At 47.7% G+C, this 15,757-nt stretch overlaps 1 protein-coding gene across 7 annotated transcripts in view; it reads right to left on the reverse strand.

Moving 5' to 3' along the window:
- Positions 1-9,810, reverse strand: part of PSMA8 (proteasome 20S subunit alpha 8) — a 443,554-nt gene extending 433,744 nt beyond the window's left edge. For 4 of the 7 annotated variants that reach the window (XM_078687393.1, XM_078687391.1, XM_078687392.1 and 1 more), the window contains exon 1: positions 9,629-9,810. In XM_078687393.1, coding sequence (XP_078543519.1) covers positions 9,629-9,730 — 102 coding nt within the window. In that variant the 5' untranslated portion in view covers positions 9,731-9,810. The remainder of the gene's footprint in view (positions 1-9,628) is intronic. The other 3 variants (XM_078687394.1, XM_078687396.1, XM_078687398.1) reach the window with 3 other exon arrangements.
- Between the last annotated feature and the right edge of the window lie 5,947 nt (positions 9,811-15,757).

The raw sequence follows: 15,757 nt of genomic DNA on the forward strand, positions 1-15,757 counted from the left end.
GTACGGAGGGACCAAAAATGTACATTCTCCCAGTGACCCTAAGAAAATAAAGTCACTGTTGCTGGATCAAACTGCAAAAGGAGGACTGTGATGCTCCAGTAGGTCTGAGGGTTTGCAGGTCATTTCTATATCACTCCAGGGTGAACCCATAACCGCAAGTGCTATTCTTAAGAAGTACCCGTCTACGACCTGAATTTGTTACCTCATGTTTCAGCGAATCATGCGTTCTAAATCGCCCTGCCAAGTGGCAAGCATTAGGGGTTAGTCTAACACATTCAGTGCCAGACTCCGCATAACCTTGCTGAAATGCAATTTCAAAACACTTAGAGCTCCTGAGTCTGTTCTATTACTAGAGTAACTTTCAGCACACTGGCGTCAGCCAGCAAGAGCTGTCATTCTACAGTCACGAGCCTCACTCAGTGAGAGTAGTGATGACGCTGCGTTGGATACAACATCGCTGGGGCTTAATTAGGAGACGCTGGTTCCCATTAGCACATGTAAGCACTATGTTGCTCAGAAAAGCTGAACTAGTCCATGTACCCTGGGGCAAGTGAGCCATGAGCAGGGTTAAACTACAATATTTACTGACACTGGTGCTCACTTGACTTTTGCATCGTGGGTGCAGCAACTATCACACTGCAATGTGATGCAGCCAGCCAGTTCATCACAAGAGTCCTAATAACTGCAGCCCCCTCTTCCAGAAAGCTGGCCCTACAATTACCCACAATCATTACTTGACTGGCATCCTGTTATGTTATGTTATGTTAATTTATTTCTTCTATAGCGCACGGCTACTCCGTGGAGCATCCCGGCGCTTTGGCGAAGAATATCGGCAGGTAAAAACAACCACACAACAGCAAAATGCAAACAGAAAAAGGAAGAGAGAACTATTTAGTAAAGAGCCACGTTTTCAGGTCTTTCCTAAAAGCAAGAAGACTGGGAGCCTGTCTCAGTGATAATGGTAGATCGTTCCAAGCCTTTGGTGCTAGGTAGCGAAACGACCGACCTCCCATTCTTGTACGCCTAATAGCAGGAACTGTCATCATGGACAGGCAGGATGACCTCAAGGTCCTGCTAGGTAAATACCGGGAAAGACGTTTCCCAATGTACTTGGGGCCTGTGCCGTGTAGAGCTTTAAAGGCCACAGTCAGGCTTTTGAAAAGAATTCTCTTTGAGATAGGTAACCAGTGTAGGGTGTTCAATAAAACAGTGGCACCTGCTCTTCTCGGGAGTCCATAGATGGCTCGGGCTGCCGAGTTCTGAACTACTTGCAAACGGGTCAAAAGATATTTCGGTAGACCCAAGAAAAGAGCGTTTGCGTAGTCCAGTCGAGAACCAATCAAGGCCTGAACAATTATTTTCCTATGATTGAGTGATACTAAGGGAAGAAATTTCCTCAACATCCGCAAAATGCCAAAGCATTTTCCTGAGAGGCACGAGATGTGAGGCCCAAAGGACAGTTCACTGTCCACTATCACTCCCAAGTTTTTGGTCTTGAAAGACACATTGTCAGGGGGAAACATATCTTGTGGCCACCAAGATTTCCAATTAGGTTCGGGAGCGCAGCCAAAAAAGAGCAACTCCGACTTATCGGAGTTGCACTTTAAGCCATGACACCTAAACCACTCAAAGACCGCACCAAGACAATCCCTGATCTGTATGCCATCAAACAACCCGCCCCTATCACTTGTGAATAGGAGCTGGGTGTCATCGGCGTATGATATGATCTGGGCGCCAAAAGACTCCGCGACTGCCGTTAGAGGGGCCATAAAGATGTTAAAAAGCATGGGGCTAAGAATGGAGCCCTGAGGGACTCTCACCTCTAGCGGAGCCATATCAGCGGAGAAAGGGGGCGCCCAGATCATTTGCCGGCGGTCGGCCAGAAAGGATTTGAACCAGTTCCACACCGTTCCACGAAGGCCACATTCCCAGAGTCTTACAAGGAGGCCATCGTGAGGAACGGTGTCGAAGGCCGCCGACAAATCAAGCATAACTAACATGGCCTTTCCCCCAGAATCGAGCACTTCCCTGATGGCATCAGTGACCTCGAGTAAAGCAGTTTCCGTGCTAAAATTAGCACGGAAACCGGATTGCGAAGCGTTTAACAGGTCGTTTCCTTCGATGAAACTGGAAATTGTCCTGTGCACGTATCTCTCGGTCACTTTCGCCAGAGCAGGGAGAAGGAAGATTGGCCTGTAGTTGGCATGAATGAGGGGGTCCAAGGTAGGTTTCTTGAGCAGTGGTAGGATCATGGCGCGCTTCCATGCCTGTGGCACCACACCTGTGGACAAGGAAGAGTTCAAGAGAGGGTTCAACAAGGCATTTAAGGCAGGCACCACTTTCCCCAAATGTTTGGCCGGGCATGGGTCTAGAGGGGAGCCAGATTTCAAACCTGACAGAAGATCCAAAGATGTATTAAGACCCATATGAGGAAATTCAGAGAGAAAAGGGCCTTGACCCTCTACAAAAGATGATGAAGATAGATGACTCAGATCCAGTCGTGGGCAAGAGTAAGAGAGGCTTGAATAGTTGTAATCTTACTAACAAAGAAGGTGGCTAGTTGTTTTATCCATGAATCAGCGTGAGTGTGACTAGGAGTACAAATGGCAGGAGAAGTAAAATCCTGCACCACTTTAAAAATTTCTTTACAGACATTTTCAGCCTCATCAATACGGCGTTCAAAATAGGCCTTTTTTTCATCCCAGATTGACTGATGATAGGCTTTAATTACTGCTCGAAATTTCAATTTTTCAGTCGGATCATATGCCCGCCTCCAGACTCTCTCAGCTCTTTTACAATCCTGCCTTTGCGTCCTCAGCTGGGGAGTGAACCACGGGGCCGACGCTCTTCGCTCACCTGGTTTAGGCTTCTTTTCGGGGATTAAGGTCTCAAATCTGGCTATAAGCCATTTTTGGAAGAGAGCAAGATTTTCTTCCAAATTGCCCAAAAAAGGACAAGGAAAGGTAATGAGAGCCTCCGATAACATATCCACCGAGAGCAGATGGAAAGGGCGCGAAATCCGCAACCTGGGTTGTCCTGTAAGGTCACCCTGCTAGTAAAATTAACCTGGGCGCATGTGCCCTCATTTCAGTTACCTGCCAGCACTGCAGTCTCTGGGTTGTCTTCTACTACATATGCCTAAGGCCCGATGAGATAACTTGACCTCCTCTTACAAGCCCTGGTAATGAAAGGCTCTTTTCTGACAGTAGAAATGTTGCTGCTTCTGTGTGCTGTAATGGATAGAGTCCATCCCTCACTCTGCAGGCCAAGCCCCCACACGTTGACGCAGGCCCTACAGCTATGATGCTGGATCTGTAGCACTGATTCAGCTGGAGGAGTGGAATACCCTGCTACAATTTACTAGACCAGCATCAAGCCTCTCATCACACCGCACGAGAAAGAAGAATGAGCTGAGAACACAGCACCTGAGGCAACCATCCACGTCACTTCCCTGTACCCAGATCTGCGTCCTCACACAAGCACAATTCACAGGCCACACCAGACTGAAGCTCCCTGCTGCTGCATACCTCAATGTGGGAAGAGCACGTGAAGTGATGCCACATAAGACTTATGTCATCTGTGCAGTGGAAGAGGATAAATGACTGCTCAGGATGACCCTGCTCTTTACCTAGATGGAGTCTAATAACCAGAAGCTCTGTTGGCGTGATCAAAAGACTACTGACAACCAAGAGGGCCAATTAGCACATTTAGGAATCAATGAACAAGAATAGGTTAACCTGCTATAACATCTGATCAGGCTAGAGAACAAGTGAAGACTACAGTCATAACTAAATTGTACTACAGTGAGTGCACCTAATAGATGACAGGCAAGCTACTGACATAGTGACTACTACTTGGCAAAGGCCTAGCTGAGAAGCAAAATTAAACTGCATGCATGTGCATGCACAAACGGAATCTCTAAACCTAGCATTTCAGAGCACCCATCTAGACAGAGTTACCGGCAGCCTTGCAACAATTACCACCCCCTTGCACAGACCAAAGATGTTCAGCACCATCAAGTCACAGACCCAACAGTAAGCGAAGTCCATCATCTTAACATTAGGAAGATCACATGAAGATGAAATAGCAAACCTGACGCTCACCACAAAAAAAACATGAATCTGTGGACAACAGTTAAAAAAAATATCACTAGTTAAGATTTATAATGGTAGGATCAACTCACCACATATGTAGAGTTGTTGTCGCCTTCCTCACACCCATGAGATATGGGATCTGCTACTGACATACCTGCGCGACCACACTGACTAACCACCCATCCGTTGCACTGCCGACACACACTGCAATTAACATGGAGTCAGGCACATCGTTACTGAAGACTGGCTCAGTATTCAGCGCCTACACACAATCGATTGCAAAGGGGCTAAGCCGTTTTCCTAAATTTGTTCCTCTTACTGATTGGTTGTAAGATAAATCATTTCGCTACATTTGCATATTGTCCTAGATACTTAAAAATGTGATATAACATGATGATAGCATGGCTAACACGGGGGGACACAGCCCGATACATACCAACTACTATGAAATGTGTATTTTGTATATGCTTGATGAGGTATACTCTTGGGACCATGTTTTGCACTGCTGTATATGTTCAATAAAATTCAATTAAAAAGAAGAAAAAATGCTTGTAATGGTAAGAAGATTACAGCAGTTATAGACTAAACCTATGTCATATCCATCCTGGATGTCCTAAAGCAAACTGGTCGTGCAATTAAGGGCAATTCGGACGTCCATTTCATTCAAGTGCATCACCACTAACACCCGCGTAGCTTCCTACAACCTCACTGCATTCAGATCATCAGCATTATTATCAAGGCCAAGAGGCACAGATGACACTCAGTAGCAATAGCCGGCCAGTGTCAATCTGCTCACCCAAATTGATCCTAAGTATTTCACAAGCAACTAGGCTGTGGCTCATTTGCAAACTTGCAGCTGCCCACCGGGAGCCCAAACGCAGCACACATGCAGTCCCACTGGCAACTCGAGAGCCTCCACTTCGTTTGAAGGATATCGAAGTTAAAGGTTACTCAGAAGAAGAGTTCAGAAACTTACAGACAAGTTTCCAAGTCCTTCGAAGACAGCCTACGGAGATTCAAGCACCACAAGAAAAGCAAGCTTTGCAATGGACTCCATGTAACTCAAGCAACTCTCCTTATGCACCATATGAACTTTGGACACTAGTCCCGAACTGTCCCATGTGTCAGCAGGGCAAACCATCTCTATACACTCTGCACATGATCCTGCCGTGATGTCATGTAAAGAACTTGGACTGATCAGCATCAGTTTTGGTGCCATAAACAACATGAAGTTAAACAATTATCTAAATCAACAAGCCATGCTGCAGCCACTATCATTGCACTGTCCTGCTAAATCATTCCAAGACCGAAAGAATCAAATTGGTGTAGCTTCTGATTTATCTACTGCTATTGAGCTGCTACTTTTCTTTGGTTTTTAAAGTAATGAAGTGCCCTAAAGACACATCACTGCAGTGTAATAGGCTTCTTCAGACCAAATTAACAATAAATATTGGTAAAGCCAATAAGTCTAATTTTTAAATAACGTTAACCAACCTTTAGGCAGAAATGCCAAAATACCATAGAATTTAGAAAACCACAGCACATTAGACACAAATAGGTAGCGGCTGCAAAGCCATCCCTTTGTCTGATTTCTGCATGCTGCTGATCACATAATGACAATCCAACAAATTAATCTCCACAAATTTCCACTCCGCTACATGCCACATAATTCCACTTCACATAAAAGCACTCCAAGCTACATAATTTCATTACACTCCACGCAACACAATTCAACTCCACATAATTTCACTCCACAACACACAATTCCACTACACACTACATACATCCAAACCACACCACAGAATTCCACATCATGCCCCATAAATTCAGAATCACGCCACATAATTACACTCAATAAAGGACACTCCACAACACAATACCACTAGACATAATTCTACTACACTTCCATGCACACATGCAGCATAATTTCACTAAATACAACACCACACAATTCTGCTACAATTCCACTCAAATCTACATGATTTCACACCACATAAATGCAATCCACACAATATAATTCAACATCATGTCACATAATTCAACTACATTTCACTCCAAGCCAAACAATGCCATTCCACGTAAATCCACGCCATGCAGCATAATTACACCCCACATAAATCCACTACCCACCATGCCACATTAACACTACAAATATTTTTCCACCTAGCCTCCTTACAGCCTCGAACCTTCACAGCTTAAAAGCAATCGACAGCACAGTGCCAAAAGCTAACAGGAGAGGCCATTCAATCACAGCCTGTGCATATTGCTGGTTAGGGAGGGACAGCTTAAACCGTTCCGCCTCCCCTTTATTTCTGTATTTTCTTCAGACCACAGGTATTTTTGTTTGTTCTTATTATGCAGTTATTCAAAACTATTTATCCATGTGCTGTGTCTGATGACATGGCACTTAGATTTCCCTGCCACACCTCGTAGATGCACAGTCACACCTTTTTAATGTACTTCTCCAAGATTTTGACCCGCTATAGTGGACTGGTAAATTAAATAAATAAAAATGTCTGCTGCAGCATAGCACATACATGCGAATACATGCTGACACAGGCATGCTTATCATTAAGCTATGACAGGTTTTTGATGATGTGGGACATAATCAGTAACAAGCATTGGCATAGCCAATAGGTCTCACATTTGGGACCTAATAAGTGTTTAGCCAGAGCTATTGGTTTTGCCAATGTCTTTAAACTATGTTGTCAAGCACTGGGGCTTCTGTGCAGCGTGTTGACAAGTTGTAATTAAAAACTGTTACAAGCTTTTTTGTTACCTTATATATAACCAAGAAAACATTATGTACAACAGAACTGTATTTAAACATTTTTTACATAAAAATGTCTTCTAGTTAGGACTCGCCTAGGCATCTCTTGCGCTGTCTCTTCAAGGCATGCGGTATTCACGTATGGACCTTTTCTCCGCCCATCTTTTCAATTGCTTGCTCTTACTATCCTTTGTAAATGGTTGGTCTTAGATTTGTGAATAGGCTTAGTAGTCCCTCCTTAGTACCTCCTTTTTTCCTGTTGTAACATCCTATGAGGACTGCCTCTGTAACATGTGTTGTAACTCAGTATTTTTTATTTGCAATCTATCAGCACAATTTTTTTAATGACTTTCTCCTATTGCACGCACAACATGCTATCCTACGAACGCTTGATTATTTTTAAGCAGCACGGCACGTCGTGCTTGATCTTATGTTTTTTGCTTCAAAAATGGCTGCCACACCATTAACGCTGCACACGCCTGAATATATATATTTTTAAAGCAGCACGGCACGCCGTGCTTTATCCTATGTTCTATTTAAGCCGCACTTTGTTCTGCATTTTTTCACTTCCCCGCCCCGTCCCCCTACACTAACAAATATGCACAGGTACTACATTTCATGTCTTAGCCCAGTGCCCGGTATTATTATTATATTTTTTTATTATTAGCATGGCTCCAGCTTCACGGGCTGCCATGTGCATAACTCACATGCACAGGTGCCGCACTTTAGGTTTCAGCACGGCGCCTGCTTTCATATTTATAACACGGGTGATGCGCTTTATGCTGCAGTAGGGCGCCCTCTTTTATATTTACAAATACCATAGCTGAAAGTCTCACAAATGCATTATTATTAGCAACGCCAATAACTCAAACTTTCATTAAAGCGAGAAAGATTGCATTGCAAATGCTTGTTCTATGCTGTTACAGGTTGTGACACCACGTCGGTTTTTCATAGGCGAGGGAAGAAAGCAGCTTATGACACTAGGATGGCACTACCGTCTAATACTCCTGCATTTTTTTCTTTATTTCTGTCAGATAAACCAAGTCCTGTTGATCCTATTCACTTCGGAAAGGTTGAGAGATTTATTGTACTAAAGAAAAGTGCACTTGTCCATTGCATGAAATAAAGGTCCTCGCCAAGTCCAGTTTGCTAGTGGAAACAGAACTAGTGAAATAATCCCACCCACACAAGACGCTCTTCTTCAACATGTTAAACAATCTGCATACCAAGAGGACCATGTTGGGGGTCAGACTTTAGTGCCCTTGCGAGAATTGCCAAATTTAAATGATTGGGGCTGGAAGCAGATTGATTAATTGTACCACATTGGAAACCATTCTGAAATCATCAAAGGCACACAAACAACTTATTTGTTGTTGGTAAAAAAAAGTTGTGCCGAAATCAATGCACATGCTCAAAGGCACGCCTCCTGTGCATAGACCTTTGCTTTTTCAAGTTATCAAAATTAAGACAGTAAACAAACTCTAATCATCATGGTTTCATATTAAGGAAATGTTGACAGGGTTTAATATAGTCTTGTGTTGTTTAATTACAAAAGAAACTTTATCCACATGTTCATAGTATGTGTAGCACGGATACAAATGATGCAAATTATATGTTTACTTTTGCTTCAGTGTTTGTTACTTATTCCTGGCACCCTTATTGGTGGCCATTTTGTTTTTATATTTATAACATCACAGTCTAGATCCAACATAGGCATTCACTGACGTGACAATGAACTATTGTGCCAAATATGACACAAATCAGAATTTTTTTTAAAACTTTAATATTTGTCGCCATCTTGGATTTTGATTAGACTATATGATGTTATAGGCAAGATCCACTTGGGGATTTGCTCTTATATGATGAATATTATAATGATAAGTGTCTGTACCAACTCTGTCCATCATCTCCTTCTGTTTGCTTTGTTCGCCGCAAGTTGGCAGGGTATGCCCAGACGTGGGTCCCTTGCTCACTTTGCCACTAGATTCAAGCTAGCCTGGCTGATGAGAGATGTTACCCGGAAGCAGGTCCCAGGATTTTTGTTTCCAGTCCAGGGATTACCTGGCTTGGCAATTCGGGCTAGACTCTACCCATGAGGCAAAGGGTCAAAACTGATTTGCATATAGCTGGGTCTGAACTGAGGTGGCGAAGTGAGATAAAGAACGATGATGGATTCAAACCAGATCTGTGACTGTGGGTGTGTGTCTGAAAAGTTTCAGCACTCCATCCATCATCTCCTTGTGTTTAATTTGTACCAACTTTCCATCACCAAGTGATCGATTTTTCAGTCTAACAGCTATACCAAAATAGTAATCACACTCAATATGCTCAATCTCCCGCCTTATCTTTTAACATGGCGGGATTTAGACTGAACCCCCCATAATTAGCTGCGAAAACAATAGTCCTTCCTCTTCCCAATAATTATCTTCTGACAACTAAGCACCAGCGCAGGGCCCTGAAAAGCTATATTAAAAAGTTGACCGCCCTAACTAGTTCCTTTGCAAAATTGCATTGCTAGTGCTTTGCCCACGAAATCAGCGCTAGCGCAGAAACAGAGATTTAGTGGTTATTAAACCAAAAAGTGTAAAAAAAAAAAACAATAAAAAAACAATTTAAAATATAACAAGAGTCGAATTATCTAACTATTGACGACTTTCTTGCTTTGTCGGCCTAGCATGGCTGCTCTCGTGGTTGGCTTTACTTCCTGCGCAGACCGCACGACTGCAACGGAAGTCGTAATGCCAGAAACATCGAAAACACTCACAGCGGTGGAGCCCTTTTTAACGGCTTCCTGTGCATATTCCACCTGGAACAGGTGCCCATCTGGAGAGAAGACCGTGATCGCTCTGTCATAGCGTGAAGACATCCTTGCTTCTGTTAACCGTTTGCGGTCCTACGGCGGCGGCTGCACGCAAGCTACGGATAGCCGCCCAAGCGGAGCAGCGTGCGAACGTAGCCAATGAAAGCGAAAAGGGGCGCGTTGTGGAATAACTCAGCGTAAGAAAACGCCGATCCGGTTTCAAAAACAGGCAACGGGTTTACTTGGGGCTTTGAATAAGTAGTACCTGGACTCAAGGTGCGGGTATGGCAAACACAACTTCTAGCAGTAATATGCGTTCTAGTGATGGGGCCTGACAGATGCAACGCGGTTTTCGCTAAAGGTTGGTATCAGGTTTGTCTTTTCCATGTTGCAGTGTGCTAATGAGTAATTTCTCGGTCTCATGTGACACACAGAAAACAAATCTTCATTCAGTGACGCAGGCAACAAGCATTTGCAATGCAATAGGTCTCACATTTGCTAGTGTTGGAGCTATTGGCATTGTAAATGACAATGCCTTTTATTCATTTGTTTTGAAAACCTGCAAGCGGTGCATAAACACGCACTTTGTACGTATAGTCCTTGCTTACGAGAAGCAAGGCTGTCAGTAAAAGAGACTGCCAGCTTTGCTTCTCATAAGCAAGAGCTAGAAGTACAAAGTGCTTGTTTACGCACAGCTTGCAGGTTATCAAATGCAAAAATAAAAGACATTGTCATTTACAATGCCAATAGCTCAAACTCTCGCAAATGCGAGACATATTGCATTGCCTGGAGGCTGCAATCTTGCTTTTGCCTCGTGGTGAGTGTTCAATCTCTGGCCGAAAGCACGTCCATTTCCACCCAGCATGTTGATCAGGGTCCCGAGCATCTCCCCGCTGCAATGTGTGGTGAAGGATGCAATGATGTTTGCGATTGATTAAGGATGGCAGAGGATGTTCGTGGGAGCCAGCCTAAAACACTGCTCAAGCCACACCCCAGTATTAAACATATCTGAATTGCAGTGTATGACCCACAAACCAACGGTCTTGTAGAACAGGTCCACCGTTACCTCAAGGATAGTGCCCACATGGACTTGCAAAATGCATTGCCTGTTTGTAATTTAATCAGGGAAAGGTTGCAAGTCCTCATTCTACCACGGGAATTAGTCCCTTTAAGTTATCAAGGAGCAGAATTCCATCCTCTGATGTGTGTCCATGGTGGTTACTCAAGAGATGCTCCCAAGGCTAATGTGATGGTGAAATTCTGAATTACAGTTACATTAGAAGAAGGCTGGAGAGGAAGCAATGTGTGGCTAAGCAGATGTACAATGCTGCAAATAATCTTAAGCGTCATGATGTGCGTGTAAGAGATACTCATGTGCGCATCAAGCTACCAGTAAAAAGGCAATTCTAAATTTTGTAAACCTCTAAAAATTGGATAAATTGTCATTACGCCGGATGGTAGATGCTGGAGCAAGCCAAATGTTAAGTAGGAATGAAGCACTCCGATATGGGAGAGGAGAAAGATGGGGGTGGTGTTGGATACTCCTAATTTTATCCTAATATTGTACCCAATACGGCCAGGAGTAATACTGGCAAAAAACAAAGTCTCCATGCACGCCCAAGTAGGGACGAAGGGGTCGGAAAAGAGTCCAACTCTCCCCATCCCATTACTGAGGAAAGCGCCATAGCAGACAGAGTTAAATCAGCATTGAGGTGAAGAACCCCCTCCTGGAAGATTTGTGAAGGATAATTCTACTGTAAGGGGAAGGATGGGTTGCATCTGTGACTGTTATTCAATATAGATTATAACTTGCATGTATTACTGTTCCTTGTATATTTTATGATGTTTTATCTTCATTCCCATTTCCCCCCCTCCACACCCTTACAGTGGAGTTCTCCATGGAATGTTGAGGGTGAATATATCTGAGGGTTGTGGCCAGCACCATTTAATGTAATTTCACCTCTCTGACTAAAGAATACAATAAAGGGGTCCAATACCTACAGTTTCCATCCATAATAGGGGAGAGCGACCACTGTGCCCTCGGCCTGGTTGCCCCCTCGCTCCCCGCCTGCTGCCTGCCACTTACCTGCTGCCTGCTGCCGATCCATCCCGGCGCCCCAGCCGCCGCAGGGCCGCCCGCCTGATCGCCGATCCAGCCCGGCGCCCCAGCCGCCGCAGGGCCGGCCGCCTGGATTTCGCGCCGGTTTTGACGCGACCCCGCCCCCCCGCCTACCGATAGGCCCACGCGCTCCCCGCCTCCCGCCTGACCCGCCCTCCAGGATCCCTTCTTATGACGCCCCCTCAGCGACCGCGCAGCGGACGCGCGCAGCGGGAGCACCGACTGAGCGCCGAAGGTGCGCCAAAGGTAAGCCCGTCTGCGCCCGTCCGCGCCTGGCCAGCGCCAGGACCCCTGTCCTCCGCAGACCCCAGCCCACCCGCCGGACGTACGACGCCGCCACCCTCATCGCACTCAACGACGGACGAGCCCCGGGATGCTACCGTGCCACCCCGAGACGCACCCACGGACCCTTCATCTGCCAGTCCTGCAAGTTCACCTGCATCCGGACCTGCCTCGCACCAGCACCCGCCAAGACGAACACCAGCACCAACCACCTGAAGTGCATCCTGCTCAACACCCGCTCAGTCCACAGACACGCCATCGAACTCTGGAACCTCATCGACACCACAGCACCAGACGTTGCCTTCCTCACGGAGACCTGGATGAACGCCTCTTCAGCTCCCGACATCGCCATCGCCATCCCAGAGGGCTACAAGATCACCCGGAGGGACCGCACTGCCAACCAGATAGGAGGAGGCATCGCCATCATCCACAGGGACACCATCCGCATCACGACCAGCACAGACGACATCCTGACCACCGCCGAACACCTACACTTCCAGATCCACACCGACCCGAAGACCACCCTCAGAGGCACCCTGATCTACCGACCCCCTGGACCACGCACACGATTCAGCGAGGACATCGCCGACTTCGTCAGCCCGCATGCCCTCCCCTCCGCTGACTACATCCTCCTGGGGGACATCAACTTCCACCTGGAGAACAACAACGACCGCAACACCACCACCCTGCTGGACAACCTCGCCAACCTCGGACTCAAGCAGCTGGTGACCACCCCCACCCACCTCGCCGGACACACACTCGACGCCGTCTTCTCATCCAGCAAAGACATCACCTTCAGCCACGCCACTGGACTCCACTGGACGGACCACAGCTGCGTCCACTTCACCTTCAGAAGAACGACGACCCACCACCACCAGCAACAGGTTGCCCGAAGAAGCTGGAGCAAGATCACAGCCGACCAGCTCGCCGCTGCCCTGAGCCAGCACCCTCCCGCCAGCTCAGCGAACCCCAGCCAGGCCGCCGACAACCTCACGAAGTGGATCAGCAACTGCGCGGACGTACTCGCCCCACTGAAGACCCCGCCCAGCAGACCCGGCAGCAAGAAGGCCCCATGGTTCACCGACGAACTCAAGAGCTCCAAGAAGAACTGCCGAGCCCTCGAGAAAGCCTGGAGAAGGGAGCCAACACCGGACAACATGACCACCCTCAAGCTTGCCACCCGGAAGCACCACCAGCTGATCCGCGACACCAAGAAAACTGCATTCAAGGACCGACTGGACAACAACGCACACAACTGCAAGGAACTCTTCAACATCGTGAAAGAGCTCTCCAACCCCAACGCCGGAAACAACGACATCACCCCATCGCAAGAACTCTGCAACTCCCTCGCCTCCTACTTCCACAACAAGATCGCGGACATACACAACAGCTTCAACACCCAACCGACGAACGCCACGCCCGACTCAACCGAACCACCGCCCCCCACCACCACCCTCCGCGCCTGGACTCCTATCAGCACCGAAGACACCGTCCGCACGATGAACTCCATCCACTCCGGATCTCCGACCGACCCTTGCCCTCACCACGTCTTCAACAAGGCCGACGCTGTCATCGCACCCCACCTGCGGGACATCATCAACACCTCATTCGACACCGTCACCTTCCCTGAGAGCTGGAAGCACGCCGAACTCAGCGCTCTACTCAAGAAACCAACAGCGGACCCCACCGAACTGAAGAATTACCGCCCCATCTCGCTCCTCCCGTTTCCAGCCAAAGTCATCGAGAAGACCGTCAACAAGCAGCTGGCCGCCTTCCTTGAGACGAACAGATCCCTCGACCCCTCACAGTCTGGCTTCCGAGCCAACCACAGCACCGAGACCGCCCTCATCGCTGCCACCGATGACATCCGAACCCTGATGGATAACGGAGAAACAGCGGCGCTCATCCTCCTAGACCTCTCCGCGGCCTTCGACACCGTCTGCCACCGCACCCTAGTGCAGCGCCTCTACGACGTCGGAATCCAGGAGAAGGCACTGGAATGGATCATCTCCTTCCTCGACGGAAGAACCCAGAGAGTCCGCCTACCTCCGTACAAATCAAAGGCCACCGAAGTCATCTGCGGCGTACCCCAAGGATCCTCGCTGAGCCCAACCCTCTTCAACGTCTACATGAGCCCCCTCGCGGCCATCGCACGCCAACACAACCTGAACATCATCTCCTACGCCGACGATACCCAGCTGATCCTCTCCCTTACCAACGACCCCGCCGCCGCCAGAGCCAACCTCCACGAAGGAATGAAAGAAGTAGCCGAGTGGATGTCGACCAGCCGCCTGAAGCTGAACTCGGACAAGACGGAAGTCCTCATCCTGGGATCCTCGCCCTCCGCCTGGGACGACTCCTGGTGGCCCCCCGCCCTGGGAACTGCACCCAAACCGACAGACCACGCACGCAACCTGGGCTTCATCCTGGACTCCTCCCTCTCCATGACCAAGCAAGTCAACGCAGTCTCCTCGTCGTGCTTCAACATCCTGCGCATGCTACGGAAAATCTTCCGGTGGATCCCCACCGAGACCAGGAAGACTGTCACCCAGGCCCTCGTCACCAGCCGACTGGACTACGGCAACGCCCTCTACGCCGGAACCACCGCCAAGCTCCAGAAGAGACTCCAACGGATCCAGAACACCTCAGCCAGACTCATCCTCGACATCCCACGACACAGCCACATCTCCGGACACCTAAGAGACCTGCACTGGCTCCCGGTCAACAAGAGAATCACCTTCCGTCTCCTCACCCACGCACACAAAGCCCTACACGATCAAGGCCCGAGCTACCTCAACAACCGCATCAACTTCCACGCTCCCAAACGACACCTCCGATCAGCCAGTCACGCCCTCGCCGCCGTCCCCCGCATCCGAAGAACGACAACAGGAGGAAGGTCCTTCTCCTACCTGGCTGCCAAGACCTGGAACTCCCGACCGACCGACCTGCGCCTGACCCAAGACCACCTCGCCTTCAGGAAGAAGCTCAAGACCTGGCTGTTCGGGCAGTAGCAGCACCCCCCCCTAGCGCCTTGAGACCCTCCGGGTAAGTAGAGCGCTCTATAAATGTCTATGATTGATTGATTGATTGAGGATGTCGGTTAACGGTCAGAGATGCCCACTTTGGAACTGGGGAAGTAGGTTCTAGTCTAGGCGGGGGCTCAACATCCTGTGATTCTGGCCAAATCACTTAAAGGCACCGTGCCCAATGATAAGAAAAAAAATGTGTCCTTTTTAATGTAACTGGTGCTCACTTAAAGCGCTCAAGTACCTTCGGGTCGAGTTCAGGCTACACGAAACTGGACAAAATTCGAAGGCAATGTTCTACTGTTGCTCGAGTGCAGTTTCCGCCCCCACTTTCTCAGGAAAATAAACATTAATGACCCGCATGGTCTGGTTTCTACTTTTGAAGCCACGTCCTGCATAGTTTTATCCCTTTTCCTTTACAATTAATTCGCAACAGTGTATTTTACTCGGTGACTTCTTAAATTGTTTTTCTGGGGTGGAGTTTTCTTTAAATTAAAACGTGACTTAGCTTTTCGAGGTCCAAGATCATCTGACATCACTCCCTAAAGTGGACATCAGATATCGCTCACAAAACTGAGGTCACATGATGGCATCGCTCAAGGAATAACTAACTGTGCTATCACTCCAAGAAACTGACACGATACTGTAATATTGCTACAGAAAGCT

Source organism: Lissotriton helveticus, chromosome 4_1 (genome assembly GCF_964261635.1).
Source record: "Lissotriton helveticus chromosome 4_1, aLisHel1.1, whole genome shotgun sequence".
Taxonomy (NCBI): Eukaryota; Metazoa; Chordata; class Amphibia; order Caudata; family Salamandridae; genus Lissotriton; species Lissotriton helveticus.